Source organism: Cetorhinus maximus, chromosome 24, assembly GCF_964194155.1.
Source record: "Cetorhinus maximus chromosome 24, sCetMax3.hap1.1, whole genome shotgun sequence".
Taxonomy (NCBI): domain Eukaryota; kingdom Metazoa; phylum Chordata; class Chondrichthyes; order Lamniformes; family Cetorhinidae; genus Cetorhinus; species Cetorhinus maximus.
In genome coordinates, this window is record NC_135902.1 from 51,176,646 (window position 1) to 51,194,212 (window position 17,567).

The 17,567-nt window shown below is 39.1% G+C and overlaps 1 protein-coding gene across 8 annotated transcripts in view; it reads left to right on the top strand.

Annotated features, from left to right (window-relative positions):
• The window catches only part of cep112 (centrosomal protein 112), a 432,841-nt gene that overhangs the window by 262,878 nt on the left and 152,396 nt on the right, over positions 1–17,567 (top strand). For all 8 annotated transcript variants that reach the window (XM_078529029.1, XM_078529025.1, XM_078529028.1 and 5 more), the window contains 2 exons: positions 4,868–4,975; positions 7,238–7,420. In XM_078529029.1, coding sequence (XP_078385155.1) covers positions 4,868–4,975; positions 7,238–7,420 — 291 coding nt within the window. The remainder of the gene's footprint in view (positions 1–4,867; positions 4,976–7,237; positions 7,421–17,567) is intronic.

The window sequence follows — 17,567 nt, forward strand, 5'->3', positions numbered from 1 at the left end:
AGTGTGTTTCAATTGTGCAAACTTTCACTTACAAAGAAAGCCCATAAAGCTGCCATGCCACTGTTCATGTCTCACACCAGAAACCAGAGCCACAGCTGATGCTGAATATTTAATTGGGTTTGAGCTGAAGCACAAGTTTCCAGGACTAGGAAAGAGACATCTCCAGGCAGCTAGCTGATGATAGTATAACTGCTTAAATCAAACGGGTGTGTCTTTTACTGCCCAGGAGACCTGAGGTGATGGATCTCCAGCAAGTTGCTGTTAAATCAAAATGGAGATTATCTCTCAGGTTCTGCTCTGCACAAGATTTTTTTATTGGCTTTCTTCACTTCTCTTAGAAAGTTGATTAAGAATGATACACTGAGCTTGAGAGTGCAATAAAGCTGATGCCTAAAGATAAACTCGAGTTGGGGAGGAAACTCAAAACAGTAATTCATATAGAATAATTAAAATTAACAATATTTTTTAACCTTAAGATCTCTTTGAATATAAACATTGTATATTTACATTTTCCCATTCTCTTTTTTTCCTATTTCCCCCTTTCCCTGGGGTAGAACAAAACTCTGGTCATTTGATTGAGTGAAGAGCAGTGCAGGTAGTCTGTTTTTTCTAATTCAATGTTCAAGTGTTTATGCAGAGCCACGTTTTCCTGGAGTTGCACCATCCTTTGATTGTGTCCATTGGCTTTGTTATTATTTCTATGCTGGGGTACCACTCATTCAGCAGGCGGAGAAACCTACTTGGTCTTTAGTCCTAGAGTGTTCATCATGTTTGTAGAATTCTGCTAGGAAGGTGAACTTGTCACGAGGTATGGTGTGCATTGGTGATTCTCTCTTACTCCAATGGGTTGCTGGCTGAGAATGCAATGCTTCTCACAGCTAACCCTGATAGTCTGGCTTTCCTTTGCATTGGACCTCAGACCTGTGTTGAAACTGCTAGTTGCACCATAATGAGACACAATTTTAAACAGATCCAGATTAATTTCCTCCCCTTTCCTTTACTAGTTTTTGTGTGCTCTAGATAACTGATCTTTAATATTTGTAGTCTGAGTGAACTGGTTATACAGTGAAATACTAAAAATGCCATTAACGCATAATAGCACGATTTTTAAAAAAAGCATTTAACTGAGGTAGTAATTTCTGACAGCAGAAGATGAGACTCCTAACCTTAAGTTCACTGAGGGTCTTTGAGAGACTTTCAACCTCACTTTGTCATTATTGACCTTCACAGAGCTGTCACCAATCTGGGAAAGTATAGAGCAATGGGTATGACTAGCATGAGAGACAAGGACCTCAAGTGCATTTAAATACCTGGAACTTTCAGTGACAAGTTGCATTTTTAGACCAAAATAGAGTGATGCTCAACTCAGTGCTGTGTTTGACATTGGCAGGTTTGCCCGTATACTGAGGAAGTAGCAGTAATTGGCCCATTGCACAGAACTACATCTCTTGTAGCTTGTAACTGATTTCTGATGGTCTCACCAACCGAACTTGGTAACAACTTTTAATGCAGGCTTGTGTCTATGGTGCAAAGGGCTTTACGGGAGAGGAAGGTTGTGAAAATACCTTTGAGCTTTGATGGCAAGTATTAGTAGGTCTCCCTGGTGTGGATGAAGAACATTTAGTTTACATGTCCAGTCGCTGTTGGTGAATTATGAGTCAAAAAACATTAAAAATTATTTATCTTCATTCCTTATTATTTTATTTTTTTTCTTGTGGTCATTATTTGATTGTCTCCAAAAGTCACTACCCTATCACTTGGCCTGGAACAGACCAGTGCTACTGGGTCTCCATCACCCCTGATTTAGTTGCGTGGAGCTATATGAGAATATTGTTGCTCTTCCGTGACCTGTTCTACCCTACTTGGCAAAACATTAAATCCCTCCTGAGGACCCTTCTCTGGCATGGACGACATCACCAACTTGTTGTGCGAGGGATCACAGGTGAAAACCAGCTTCCTATCACACCATGGAGTAATCCATTGGACCACTAAACCATGCTGATGTTCTGTCATTTGTGGACTAACATTAAATTAATCTGTCATAGGGAAATTGCCAGAATCCATTATTAAGGAGGTTATAATAGAATACTTAGAAAATCATAATTTGATCAGGCAGAGTCAACATGGGTTTGGTGAAAGGAAAATCATATTTAACTAATTAGAGTATTTGAGGAAGTAACAGACAAGATGGATAAAGGGGAACCTATAGATGTGGTGCACTTGGATTTCCAAAAGGCATTTGATAAGGTGCCACATCAAAGGTTACTGCACAAGATAAGAGAACATATTGTAGGGTGTAACATATTAGTGTGGATAAAAGATTGGTTAGCTAACAGGAAGCAGGGAACAGGGTTGGCAAGCTGTAACTAGTAGAGTACCACAGGGATCAGTGCTGGGACCTCGACTATTTACAGCCTACATCAATGATTTAGATGTATAGTGGCTAAATTTGCAGATGACACAAAGATAGGTGGGAAAGTAGGTCGACAAGAAGAGGTAGAGAGTCTGCAAAGGGGTCTAAACAAGTTAAGTGAGTGGGCAGAAATTCGGCAGATGTAGTATAATGTGGGAAAATGTGGACTTGTCCACTTTGGCAGGAAGAATAGAAAAGTAGTATACTATTTAAATGGAGAGTGATTGCAAAACTTGATGGTACAGAGGGACCCAGGTGTACTAGTACATGCGAACATACAAATTAGGAGCAGGAGTGGGCCACTTGGCCCCTCAAGCCTGCTTCACCATTCAATAAGATCACGGCTGATCCGATTTTGACCTCATGTTCCTGCCTACCCCTGATAACCTTTCACCCCCTTACTTATCAAGAATATATCTACCTCTGCCTTAATGATATTCAAGGACTTTGCCTCAACCACCTTTTGAAGAAGAAAATTCCAAACTCTCACAACCGTCTGAGAGAATTTTTTTTTCCTCATCTCTGTCATAAATGGGCGACCCCTTATTTTGAAACAGTGACCCCGAGTTCTAAATTCTCCCATAAGAGGAAATATCCTTTCCACATCAACCCTGTCAAGTCCCCTCATGATCTTCTATTCTTCAATCAAGTTGCCTCTTACTCTTCTGAACTCCAGCGGATACGAGTCTAGCCTGTCCAGCCTTTCCTCATCAATAACCCGTCCATTCCAGTTATTTATCTAGTGAACCTTATCTGAACTGCTTCTAATGCATTTACATCTTTCCTTAAATAAGGAGACCAAAACTGTACACTGTACACCAGATGTGGTCTCATCAATGCCCTGTATAACTGAAGCATAACCTCCCTACTCTTGTATTCAATTCCCCTCGTAATAAACGATAACATTCCATTAGCTTTGCTAATTACTTGCTGCACCTGCACACTAACTTTTTGCGATTCGTGCACTAGGAAACCCAGATCCCTTTGCGCCTCAGAACTCTGCAATCTCTCACCATTTAGATAATATGCCCCTTTTTTATTCTTCATGAATCACAAAAAGTTAGTATGCAAGTACAACAGGTATTTAGGAAGGCAAATGGAACGTTGGCATTTATTGCAAGGGGAATGGGATATAAAAGTAGGGAAGGCTTACTGCATCTGTACACGGAATTGGTGAGACCATATCTGGAGTACTGTGTTCAGCTTTATTCTCCTTATTTGAAAAAATATATAATTGCATTGGAAACAGTTCAGAGGAGAGTTACTTGACTCATTCCTGGGTTGAGTGGTTTATCTTATGAAGAAAGGTTGAACAGGTTGGGCCTATACCCATTGAGTTTAGAAGAATGAGAGGTGATCTTATGAAACATATCCTGAGCAGACTTGAGGGTAGGTACTGGTGTGTTTCCACTTGTGGGAGAGGCTAGAACTTGGAGGCATAGTTTAAGAATAAGAGGTCTCTCTTTTACGATGGAAATGAGAGGTTTTTTTTCTCTGAGGGTCATTAGTATGTGGAATTCTCTTCCCCAGAAAACAGTGGAAGCTGGGTCATTGAATTTATTCAAGGCAGAGTTAACTCTGATTTTTGATAGACAAGGGAGTGAGGGGTTATGGAGGGCAGATGGAAAAGCAGAGTTTAGACCACAACCAGATCAGCCATGATCTTATTGAATGGTAGAGCAGGTTCAAGGCTGAATGGCCTGCTCCTGCTCCTATGTCTTATGTTCCTAAATTGTCAAGAACATCTTCAAGCGGATTTAGGAACTGAGTACATTGCTGCAAATAATGTGAGTTAACATGCAAGAGTTTCATACACCTGAAGTATCATTCCTGAATGCAGTGAAATTGCCAGAGATTCACAGGACCTGGAATAAAAATGTTGGCCAACATGTTCAACATCCACTATCTCACTGCCAGTGTCAGTGCTACCAGCACTCATTGAAGTCACAATACAAGACGAGTACAGTTTTAACCAGTCACTGTGTCTTCGAACCATCCTTTACCAACTGCACAATGGGTTAACCTGCTGCTTTGATAGTTTCAGTTTTCACTGTATAATTCATATTCTTCAGATCAGTCTGCTGATGCCTCAGGGACAGAATCTGTAACTGGAGGAGGCCTTTATGCAAAGGAAAGTGGCAAATGCATTTGAAGTTTGCTTCTGATCCTGATTTGATTGATTTACGTTGTCATCAGATTTTTTTTAAACTTTGTTCTTTTTAAAATTTGAATTTTTTTAACTGTTGCTGGTGTTTTCATAAATTGAACAGTCAAGAATATTTCTTGATTTTGTTTAAATAGAGAACAAAATTAGCTGCTGAAACATAATCATGGTTTAATCACATCTTGGACACACTTTGTTTAAAGCCATATTTGGTGTAGTGAAATAGTTATGGATTTTTGTCTCTATGACTACAGTGTCAAATCAAAAATTCTCTCTTTTGCATTTTATAGATGGAGAAGGTTGAGGCAGATCTAAGTAGATCAAAATCTGTCCGAGAGAAGCAATCAAAAGAATTCTCTTGGCAGTTGGAGGAACTCAAGCAACGATATGAACAACAGGTATATATAATCACATTCTTTTTTACTTTCATGGAAACAAAGATTTTCTGTCTTTTCAGAAAATGCTTAGAATAATTTTGGTCACTGGGGATTCAGTGTAAAACAATAGTGATTTTGCTTCTGCCACATTATCTTTACATTCATTATATCAGGATCCTTGGGAACCTGGCATTTTAACATTCAAGTGTACTGTGTGTTGCACAAAGTGACCAGTAATGCTGCCTTAAATAGGGTGAGGGAAAAGAGATGGGAGCAAAGATCTATTTGCCTTATAAGGAAGACGACTGGGTGACAATGAAAAGAAGAATAAGGACAAGGTGAATTCATCATAGTAAAGAGGCGCAAAGCATTACACGTGTCAAGGCCAATCTTTGCACTGGTCCAAGTAGAATGAATCCACCTCCCATACATCGCTGACCAAGCCAGCAGAGGAAGCATCCGCTGTGAAAAGTGACTTTTTGCACAGTGATGTCTGAAGAAGATACAACATAATCTTTTTGCGGTGGGGTGGGGAGAAGGAAGAAAAAAATATCAGTAAAAGTATTTGTTATTAATTAGCATTAACTGTGAATGCCCTTCCAGTGCACCTGTTTTAATTTAAACTGGGCATCAGTTTTGCTTTAAAATTGCAAGCTCTTGCTTCCCCTCACAGACAAGCACAAAAATCCTAACCTCAAAATGTTGCCTGCCATTGCTTTTTTCTTTGTCTTCAACTGCGTGCCTAATCCCTCTTCAATTTTTTAAGCATCTTTCTTTTTGAAATAATAAATAATTGAAATATGTAGGGCTGCGTCATGAACGTAAGCAGCGTTGAATCAGTTCAGTACAGGGTAGTGGAATCGAAACTGATGAATATTAGAGCAGTGCTCCACAATGCGGGTTTGTAATGTAGTGATACACTAGCAAGGTCGTCGCAAACAGCAAACCTTGGCTTTATTGTTTGCGTGCGGAGGGAAGGGAGAAAAAGCATTACCATTTTCAAGATTGAGTGTGTCTATAGTAAAACGCGTAAAGAAAGTTCGAATCGAGACATCCTTTGGGGTCGAATTTATTAATTGATTTCAGTTTGAAAGTTGCCTAAGGGTTAAGTGCTCTTTGAATGCCCTGCGCATGTAGAAACATTTGAGAGTGATCTAGCCATCAGCTGTTAGACAAGAGAATGTCTGTGCTTAAAATGAGCTTATATCTTTTGGTCCGAACGACATCTCGACAAAAATCAACCAAAACTGAAGAAAAATGTAAGTGACTGTTCCTAGCAGCTGTGTGGCCTGGCATTTGCTGGAAATCTGGCATCCTGCAGGCCCCTATTCATCACCTGCTTCAAAGCCAGCCTAGCTGCCTATAGTCAGAAGGCCAGGTAGGGTGCCATTGTGCACAGTCTGGGAGGATTAGTATCAAAGCAGTAGAAAGTAGGCCTCGGTTTCATACTACCATTCAATCCTAGTGAGAAGAGCTGAGGATTGGCCAAGGTCACAGTATCCAGCTTGGTAGGGACTGAGAACAGAATATTGGGGAATAGACTGCTTTATGTGTAATCATAGCGAGCTACAAGCACAGCAGGCGTCCTGCTGAACACGTAAGTCTGTTTATTTCAGAATCACGTAGCTGACAGCGAGATAATGCTCCGGCTTTCATGTAAAAACGACTGTAAATTGGTTGATTTTTGTCTGCATGGAAATTGAACTGTAGAATCGTAACCTGCTGATTTTTCCACAAAAACAAAATCCAAATTCCATTCTGCAAAGATTTAAGGAAAAAAAACCTTTTGTGCGTGTTTTCATTGAAACCTCATTTTTAATTTGAATAGCTGCAGAAATCGGCATTTAACGCTTCAAATAAGGATTAGGTTTACAGTTTTACAGAAATATAGTTTTGGGCCAGTTATTGGTGCAACAGAGAAATAATATATATGTAGTTAGAGTTTCTACAAAAGATATTGGTGGATTTATTGTTTTGCTGTTCGTAGGTATTGTGGAAAGAATTGGAAAAATAATCAATTTGCAAAAATGGGGTGGGAGGGGTCGATAGGAGTGAGCAGGTATATAATGAGCAGATTCAATGGAGTGCTTTAACACCTGCAGAGAAGTGTTGGCACAATGACACAGAAATTTTGTTTTGCATTAGGGTAGAAAAGAAAGGAATATTTTTGACAAATTGATCAATTTAAGAGGAATTAGGAGAGAGAAAAATGCAGCAGAAGAATTGTTGTCATGGTAACAGTGATGTGGTATTGATGAACAGTACTCTTCCTTGTCCAATCAGATAGTAGAATTGAAGCTGGAGCATGAGCAGGAGAAGACGCACCTATTCCAGCAGCACAACGCGGAAAAAGACAGCTTGGTCCGAGAGCACGAACGCGAGATAGATAACTTGGAGAAACAGCTTCGCGCCGCCATAGTAGAGCATGAAAGCCAGACTCAGGAATGGAGAAGGCGAGACTCGCAGGTGAAAATGGATGACATGTTTTTTTATTTATTCTGCTAAATAAAAAAAATCTTACTTTAAATGTTTGCAAATATGGTAATAATGCAATACGTTTTTGGGAGCGTTGGAATTGCATGCCTGATTGCCGATTTAGTGGGGGCGTGCAGTACTTCGCGTAAGAGTCTTCTAATGCCGGATGGGGATAAATAAGCTTAATCTGCAGAAACTGCAGGTTGCCAGATTTAAAATGTCCCCTAATGCGATAGAATTTGGCCTTTCACTTTCACCTGGAGTCATGGTTCCATTATTTGGATTTCTTCCGTAAACTGGGAATCATACTTTCTTTGTGAAGTGCGTAAGTCGAATGTTCACGTTTTATCATTTATTTTTATTTTGCTCTGTGGGAAGCCACACAATTTTATTCCCACCCCCCCCTCCCCTAAACCTTCTCCCCAAAATCCCTCATTTTTGCACTACTGGATATCTTGACTGTGGAGCGTTCTTGAATTTGTGAGGTTTAGAAACACTGCTTTCCCCTCGAGTTTTTTTGTTGCCTTTTTTTCCCAATCCTTGAACTTAAGAGTCACTGTTGGAAGCCATTTGACAGAATAACCCCCAACTGTGGACACATTTGAATCATCAAACTTACGGATGAAATGTGCATTGTCAGCATGGAAAATGATTTAGATTAGTTCTGAGCTTTTTTATAAAAAAAACTTTCAGATGTGTTGTGTTTTTTGAGCTGTAAACCTAACTCTATCAGCAGGAAGGAAAGAGGCCTGTTTGAAACCACTGCAGAAAGATTAAGGGAATGCGGTGAGATAAAGTTCGATGTCTGCATCATCGGCAAGTACAGTAAAACCAGCACAAAAATAGCCTCAAATGATATTAAAATTTTTCAGTTGATGACCAAAAAACACGTATTTGAGGAATACTAATTCAAAGGAGGAAATGAATGCGTTAGAAGCAACCTAAAGCATTTTACTCTTTCCTCGCACATTGAATTCCTTACCGCAGAAATAGGTTTAAATTGTTCAGCGCCCTAAAATGTTAGCGGAAGGGTTATTTTCTTTCAGTCAATATGTCCATGATGAGTTGCTGCTGTTGACATGTTGCTCATTCATTCCACCTGAAGCCATCTGCACTACACGGTGCATTATCTTAATTTTTTTTTAAAGTAATTTTATTAGGAAAAAAAATGAATGAACCATAACCTCCAGGGATCCACAGTTGTTTGGCGTTGAACATGAATATGAAATGGTTTCCAACAAAAAGAGGGTAAAACCCAATGCACTGTGCAAGGGTGGGTCTGCTGTACTGAGCGACTGCTTTGCGTGAGCTGAGGGACTCGAAGCTTTGAAGGGTTCTGGGTTCCACATGCAGTTTCTCATAAAGGCAGCGGCTTCTTCTATTGACTTATACATATACCTGATTTTTGTTAAGCATTTTTGGGCAGAAGACTATACCAAGAACCACTCCATTATTTTTAAACTAGATGGAATTTTTCCAACAACCATTTTTTTATTTACATGATTCAAGCATGCCAAACCATTTTACCGGCTATACCGGTTTGCTTGTGGTGTCCCATTAGAGCTATTGATTTTCAACATTCATAAATAGACTATCTTGAAAAGGCTGAAACCCCAACAAAATCCTAACCCCTTATGTATTTTAGAAAGGATGGGCATGCAAACAGAGACAGAACGACGAAGAAATTTATTGCGATTTTCCGGATACTTATGCATGCATGGTTTTTTTGAATAGTATCAATTACATATTTGAGTGAAATGTATTGTGAACAGCATGAAACAAATTAGATTGTTTGATGAAAAGCAATTTTATAAGGGAGCACACCGTGAAGCCTAGACATTTCATATGAACTACAGCCTCCTGAAGTCACAAATGAATGACTTGAACAAATTAGTAAATTTTGGTGTGAGAAGATTGTTTATTTAATTTTGCCTAGGAGCTGATGGCCATTAGTTCCTGAGAGTCCATCTCATTCCTGTCTAGTTGTACAAAATTAGTGGGGCACAGGTAAAGGGATGCACTGTTTCCAGCGGGTATATTCAGATGACATTAGCGTTTGACTCCATGATGTACTGTCACAAGAAAAATCAGCTGTCCATCAAATAAAGTGGTTTTATCCTATTGAAACAGTGCATTGAGGCAAAATGTTTAATTCAAATAATTGTATACATTAAAAATATTGTCATTCCACCTTCCCAAGCTGCTGCTGTTTGCCCCAGCAGTTAATGATATGGGAGAATCTTTCAGGTTGCCAGTACTTTCAGTAATGTTTAGTTGATTATCCCCTAATTAAATATTGAAATATAACTGGATGAAGGATAACTTCAGTTGGTTACAGTTGAGCTTGGTTGGAGGCCAGCTCGATGATGTCATGCTAGATTTGTTTAAGAAGGGTTTGAAAATATTTTTGATGATCTGAAACATAGAAAAAACTTTCTAAAGGTTGGATTGAAAACAACTAATGAACTAAGTAATGTGAAAGTTGTGTGTTGATTGCAAAGGTTGAGTGGAGGTTTGAAGATCAACACGATCAGCATTTGGTTTTGTCCTTCAATTATGTATATCCTCAATTTGGCGAGACTATATGGATCTGTCACTTACTGCACAAATAGGCCTTGAACAAACTAAATTTAACTTTTTAATCTATTAAGACTAGAAAGAAGAAGCATTTCTTTGTCCACAGAGATTTATTCCATGTTACATTGCTCATTCCATGCCAGCTGTCAGAGCAGATGTAGGGTAGTATCTTTAATTAAACCATTTGCATGCTGTCAGTGAATTTTAAAGCTGGTTTACTTTGATACTGGTACTCCTGTTAGTTTGGAAATCTGCTGCTTTTAGTATATAAAAGTCAATCTCAAAGATTTAAAGTAGGATGTCTTCATTATCAAACACTAATCCTGACCTCTGAATTCAACCAAGTGGGGAGGAACTGGACAGGTTGAGTTATTGAGAGTAAACTACTGACCCTTTTAAATCCAAACCAAATGTTTTGGAGTTTGGTGATCTGGAACTACTCATGATAAAGGAAACTTGATTTAATGATAATGAATGTTCTAGTATGTGTTCTGGTGTGAGAATGAAGAGCGTGTATTTCATGCTTGAATTTGGTCACAGTCCCCCAACTACAGCATAAAACAGAATGAAATACTCATTAGGGCCAAGAGTATGTGGTTAACAAGCTGAAGCAGGACAAGTAGAAGTAAGGTGAACAGCATAAAAATAAAGAAGATGCCTGGTCTAACTTCAAATTATGTAATATCAATGTCAAAAACAAAAAACATGCTCGCTGATGACATGAGCTACCACGAAACAATATGTGACCGTGTCAGATGTTCCAAGCAACATTGATCCCTTGAAGGGAAAGGAAAAATATGAAATGCAGCTGGTTATTGATCCTAGACTGTGTGCTTTTGCCTGTGAAACATCCAGGGGAGTTTGTCTCTGAATCAGCTGTAACAGCGCATGTATCAAGACTAATTCTCTTTCCAACCAGGGTCATCACCTTTGGGTTTGAAGGATGACAATAATCAGTTAGGTGTTACAGACAGGAGGAGGGGTTAATTTAAACAGCACTAATTTCTCCTTACCGCCTGTCCGTAAACAGAAAGGTGTTTTGTTTCTCGGTTTTGGTGCGATCCAATTTTCTATTAATAACCCTACAACAAACTCGAGATAGGACGAACCCGAAGGGTTATTTGCACACACTCAAATTGCAAAAGAGGATTGCGACTCCCCTCATCTTCAGATAGTAAAGAGAGGGATAGAGAGAAGAAGAATTTACAGTACAGAGACCACAGAGAAAAGAAATATTATTGCATGTGGGTTCCAGAGTCCAGAATCAAAGTCGAATTAGGTTTTCCTTCTTGGAGGTCGGTGGGTTGAAAGCTGATGCTGGATAATTCACTTTTCCGGTGGTGTTGACTTCGCATGATGAGATAAGCATGCAGAGATGAGTAAGTCTTGCAGGCAATGGTACAGCAGAAACAGGGTAGATTGGGCCAGTGTCCAACCTCGGACACTGGACAAAGAAGCCAGCGCTCCTTTGGTGTGGCCTGCTAGTCAGATGTTAAACAGCAGACTGAGCTATGCAGTTCAGCAAGGCAATATCACTTGTTCCTCAAGCCAGAGGCCCATGTCACATGACTTTATCTCTCGATGATGTCTTCAACAAAGGATGTTTATCCAGTGTCTGGAAATTGGCTTTGTGTTCCAGGCTGATAACACCTCAGCCATTACTGATTAAAAGGAATGTTTGAGAGGCCATTGCCTTAGTAGATGTTCCATCTCCGCTGGCCACCTGGGTAATCAAATACAAATGGCTTTTGCGTAGCTCCCTTTGAAGTTGGGCTGTGCAGTCTGTAGGTGGTCGTTAGTAGCTCCTCCGAGATAACAAGGTGTGAGTTTCCCTGAAACTGCAACATGGCTTCTTATGCTGAGGGGTCACAGACAGATGCTGTTTCAGCCATTTTACAGGTTTTTGTTCAGCTTTAAAAATTTTAGAAATGGTGATGAGCATATCTACATATAATTTATACGAAACTACACAGTGTAAGGCCTTAGTCCCTCATATAGGTAACAACAGAGCTGCAGCAGTGAAGCTTATCCTAGAAGTGCCAATTTTATCATTGTTAGAACTGTTTTTTTGTAAATATTGTAAGGATTCAATTCCAACGTAATCAATGGTGCTTTTGTCAACAAGTAATATCAGCAAGAAATTGCTGAATGTAAAGATGAAATATTAGAACAATGGACTGTGTTGTAGTACAAAAGCAAAATACTGTGAATGCAAGAAATCTGAAATAAAAAACCCAGAAAATGCTGGAAATACTCAGCAGGTCTGATAGTCTCTGTGGAGAGAGAACAAAGTTAACCTTTCAGCCTGTGACCTTTCTTCAGAACACTATCAGACTGTTTTATGGTGACTGCTAAGGAGAACATTTTGAGGATCAAGAACGGTAAATCTGTGTTCCTTTGATAATATTTTAAGAGCATGAGTTTATCCTGTTAAACTTTAAATGTTCCTCTGTGCCTTATGGTATCCTCCTCATCAAGTTCACAAATGTGGGGCTAAATGGTGCTCGAGTGAGACATCTCACAATCTATTCCATTTGTTAAACTGACCTTCAACCTTCAGTTTGAAATATTTTTGGCCTGTAAGTTTCTGGAAGCACAAGCCATTAATGGCCTGGTGAGGACAATGGCGCATCTGGGACTTTAGTGAACAACAGGACCAACAATCTTAATCAGTGAGAAAAAAGTGAGAGGATGAGGGTGTATTGCAGTGGGTTAAATCAGGTACAGAAAGAGAGGGAAAGAAAGATGGTTAAGGAAGAGAAGAGGAAAAAAAAGTTTTTTTTTAAATTGGAATGTTTTAAACCTCAAAGATTTTACTGCATGCAAAAATGAGACCCCATTTAAATTGTTCCTTTTCTGGGCCGTACAGGTTGATTAGCATTGGATAAATAATAATTGTGTCATCAGAGGGTACTTATGTTAAGTACCGGCTCTAAATTTTTGCAGGAAATTTAATGGACAATTAATATGCCAATATAGCAAGTTCTTAAAAATAACAAAAGGTTGGAGGCTTTGCTGTACAACACCAACAGCAAAGTGCCATAAATTGACCAGCAATGTTTGGAGATGCACGACTCACATGATATCTCTTCTTTTCCTGGATTTGCTGGCTGATTTGCACATTAATAACGACGTGTTGTGAACTTGTTGTTTTACCAGCAAGATTTGGCCTGTGATTTTTCATGTCTTTTTGGCTAGGCTTTTACCAGTGGTAGTAAACGATTCAGATGTGTGCAGTTACCACTTTTTGAGCTTCTATTAAGTAAAATTCCTTGAAAATATGATAAGTTAAAATAAATGTTTCAATGCTGTATTTTACATGGAACATTTGACACCCTGAGTGATTTGAAGTCAGTAATCTTGTCAAAGATTACTGTCTTGTAATTACTCCTATCTACCTATATTTTAACAAATCTCCTGTGGCACTGTTCACAGTGAGTCAGAGGATGTGTTGTTTTATAGGAACAGGACAGCATGCCATGTAATACAGAATGCATTATTCTGCTGCTCAAGTATAGATTTGCATTCAGACTGTTAAGTTTAATTTCTGTTTTAAAAAAAGGTTTTGAAACAGGGGTCAATAACAAATCTGCTGGCATTTAATAAAATGATCATTGGGTAAGATGTCAGTTAAGAGGCTGCAGATATTGTGACTGAAATGTTGTCTCCCTGGAAAATTCCTATGTTTCCTTGTTCTTTCTGTTGAAGTGTGATACAGAAAGTTGCGTAGGATACTTGAAATATGTTTGATGTACCATTTGTATAATAATGATGTATAATTTAAGCTATTTTGCTCACTAACATTTACGCATGTCCCCACATGGCTGAAAAGATTTGGCAAACTGTTTCCAGATCGTCTCAAACTGGGCACCATGCAGTCCAAGTCTACAGCTGGGGATAGCTATTTATTCTCCTGATTGGTTGGGTTTGAAGCTTCAGAATTAGAATACATCAAAGAATGAAAGAAAGCAGGTCAGGAAGATCAGGAGGTGCAAAGCCAGACAGCACACATGTGCGATAACACCAGCAACCATATTTGCAGAACATGACACATCTGCCTTGCAATAACTATAGTAAGCTGGTTGTGCAGGCTCCAGGTCAATAGAACTGTTAGCTGCTATAAGGACAGCTGCAGCCATCCCAAACCAAAGGGACATCATTAACAGAGGAACTGAAGGTCACCTTTTTCCTCAGCCCTCTTTTCAGGCTAGATCAGAAATGATGCAATATCATCAATGTGCTACCTCTTTTTATATCAAACCAATGACATAAGTCAGGTTAGCCAACATTTTAATTTCCTTTCCTGTTAAATATGAATGGCTGCCAATGTCATGTTACTGCATGCCTCATAGTAGAGGTGTCATTGATGGTGGCTATATAGCCACCCTGCTGTACATGCTGTGCGGTAGTAAGTAACTGTACATTATGTAGGTAGATTATGTTATAGTGATTGTATATGTGAATCTTGAAAGATGTGAATAATTTAAGGATGTAATTTGTAAGATGGAACTTGAATATATTCCCTGATGGAGTTTCTGCATACACGATAGAAAAGGAAGAGTTAGATGGCTGTGGGAGGACTTAGCATGGGCCAACAGTAAATGTGGAACAGTTTGACAGGCAACATTTAAGAACATGCATGTTTGGTGTGACTTCCTTAAAAAAAAAATGGAACTGTTGGATAATTTTACCTTGAGGAAACTCCTTAAGATGTGTCGCCTTATTCTGCATCCATTCAGGGTACCTGTGGGTGCTGCATGCTTTGTTAACCCTGGTTGACAGCTCTTGCCAGGAATGTTGTACTGCTGCCCTCAGAAAATGGTACCCTGAACTACCAAACAAGAAAACTCTAGTTGGTTCATACAACAGCATCTCTGATTAGCCAGCCACAAAACAAGTGATTTGAGTCTGCTCTGCTCTATCGCTTGACCACAGACTCTGTTTCCTGTTCCATGGTTATTTTGCCAGGTTATCATTATGGGCTAGATGCTTGCTGTCAGTAATTTGATAGAAAAACCACTGAATAGCCCAGCAATTGGCAAATGTTATTCCCAAAATATATCTATAAATGTTGTGGAGAGTCACTAACACTGGACTGCAGTAAAAGGAAAAAATGCAGGTGAGAATTGCTATAGTGTTAATAAAACTGAGAAAGTGATTAGATCTGTAAATATGAAGAATTGACTTGCGAATGGAAGGTAATCAGAGAGGTAATGTTAGAGGGGTAAGATATAAAGATTAATTTTATCAGTGGGATGACTGTAACTTGGTTGTTACTATGACAACTGAGTTATCAATTATAATTCCATGGATTATATATTCTTCATAATTCAACCCCATATTGTTCCAAAAATAATTGAGGCTCATATTGGTTATATTCACAAGCATGTTATGATGTTTGTGTGTATTTCTATTGAAGAATAAATATCTCCTCCAATTGTAACAAATAGAAAACCACGTTTAAAGATGTGTTACACTGGGAGGAAAAGCAATTATAAAAATAACAATTACTGAATTGCCAGTGAATTTATTCAGTATGATGTGAAGATGCATGAGGGTAGAGAAATTGTGCGGACAACCTCATGTCTAATGAGTGTTATGCCATGCACCATTATGTTCACCTTGTGCGATTGTAACTTGCAAACTGTTAAATGGAATTTCAAGGTGGAAAGTATTGATTTTTCTAGATATTTTAATGTTAAATATTATATCAGACTAGTTGTTTTCTGATGGCTTATAAATAGCAGTGTGAGGCGATGCATATTTCCACTAGTATGGCTGACCAGACATTCATTACTGAAGGAATCATAAGGGGTTCTCGTCTCGCAGGTGGAGTTAATTGTGTCACAGCCCTGGGCACATTTTATTTCTAACATAGAATTATTACGCACAGAAGGAGGTCATTCGGCCCATTGAGTCCATGTCAACTCTCTGTAGAATAATCCAGTCAGTCCCATTCCCCAGCTCTACTCCTATAGCCCTGCAAGTTTATTTCCCTCAAGTACTCATCAATTTCCTTTCAAAATATTAACTGTCTCCACTTCTCCTAGCCTCATAGGCATCGAGTTCCAGGTCATTACCATTCACTGTGTAAAAAAAGTCCTTCTTCACATCCCCGTTCTATCTCTTACTTAAAGTGTTAAATCTGTTTCCCCTAGTCCTTATCTAAACCTGTCATAATCTTGCACACCTTGATCAAATCTCCTCTCAATTATCTTTATTCTAAGGGAAACAGCCCCAACTTGTCCACCCTAACCTTGTAGCTAAAATTCCTCTTCCCTTGAGCCATTCTGTCAACTCCTCTGCACCTTCTCAAAGACCCTCACATCCTGCCTAAAGTGTGGTGACCAGAAATGGATGCAACACTCTGGTTGTCACCTAACCAGAGCTTTACAAAGGTTCAGTACGAGTTTCCTGCTTTTGTACTCAATACCTCTATTTATGAAGCCCAAGATCCCATATGCTTTGCTAAATACTCTCTCAATATGTCCTGCCAACTTCAAAAATTTACATGCATGAATCATGGGTCCCTTTGTCCCTGCACACTCTTTAAAACTGTGCAATTAAGTATACATTGCCTCTCCCTATCCCTTCCACCAAAATGCATCATCGCACACTTCTCTATTAAATTCCATCAGCCACTTGTCTGCCTTTCTGGTAGCCTATGTATGTCTTGTTGCAGTTGATTTGTATCGTCCTCAGTGCCACATCTCCAGGCTTGGTATCATCAGCAAATCTTGAAATTTTACTCTGTGTTCAAAATCATTTATTTTTATATAAATTTGTTTTTCAGATTGGAGGTTAGTAGACAGAGGTGTTCCGCAAGGATCAGGTATCAGTAGTCCTGGCACTGACCCTTGAGGAACCTGCTGTCTACTATCCTCCAATTTGAAAAACACCCATTTACTGTTACTCACTTTTTTCTGTCCTTAAGCCAATATTTTATCCAATCTGACACTGACCCTGCTATTCCATGAACCTCAATTTTGTTAACCAGCTTTTCATGTGATACTTTGTCAAAAGCTTTTTTTAACATGCATAAATACAACATCCACCACATTCCCCTCATCAACTTTCTCTGTTACTTCAAAAGTAAATTGGATTAGTCAAGCATGATCTGTTTTTTTTTACAAAACTCTTCTGGCTTTCTTGATTAACTCGAACCTCTCCAAGTGCCTGTTAATTAGAGCCATAGAAATGTTCCAGTACAGAAAGAAGTCATTCAGCCCATCATGTCTGCGCCGACTGAAAAAAAGACTAGCCATCCATTCTAATTCCACCTTGCAGCACCCTGTCCATAGCCTTGCAGGTTACAGCATTTCGGGTGAAGATCCAGATACCTTTTAAATGAGTTGAGGGTTTCTGCCTCAACCACCAATCCAGGCAGTGAATTCCAGACACTTACCACCCTCTGAGTGAAAAGGTTTTCCTAATATTGCCTCTAATCACCTTAAATCTGTGCCCCCTGGTAATTGACCTCTCCAATAGGGGAAACAAGCCTTTCCTGTCTGTATAGGCCCTTCATAATTTTGTACACCTCAATCAAGTAACCACTCAGCCT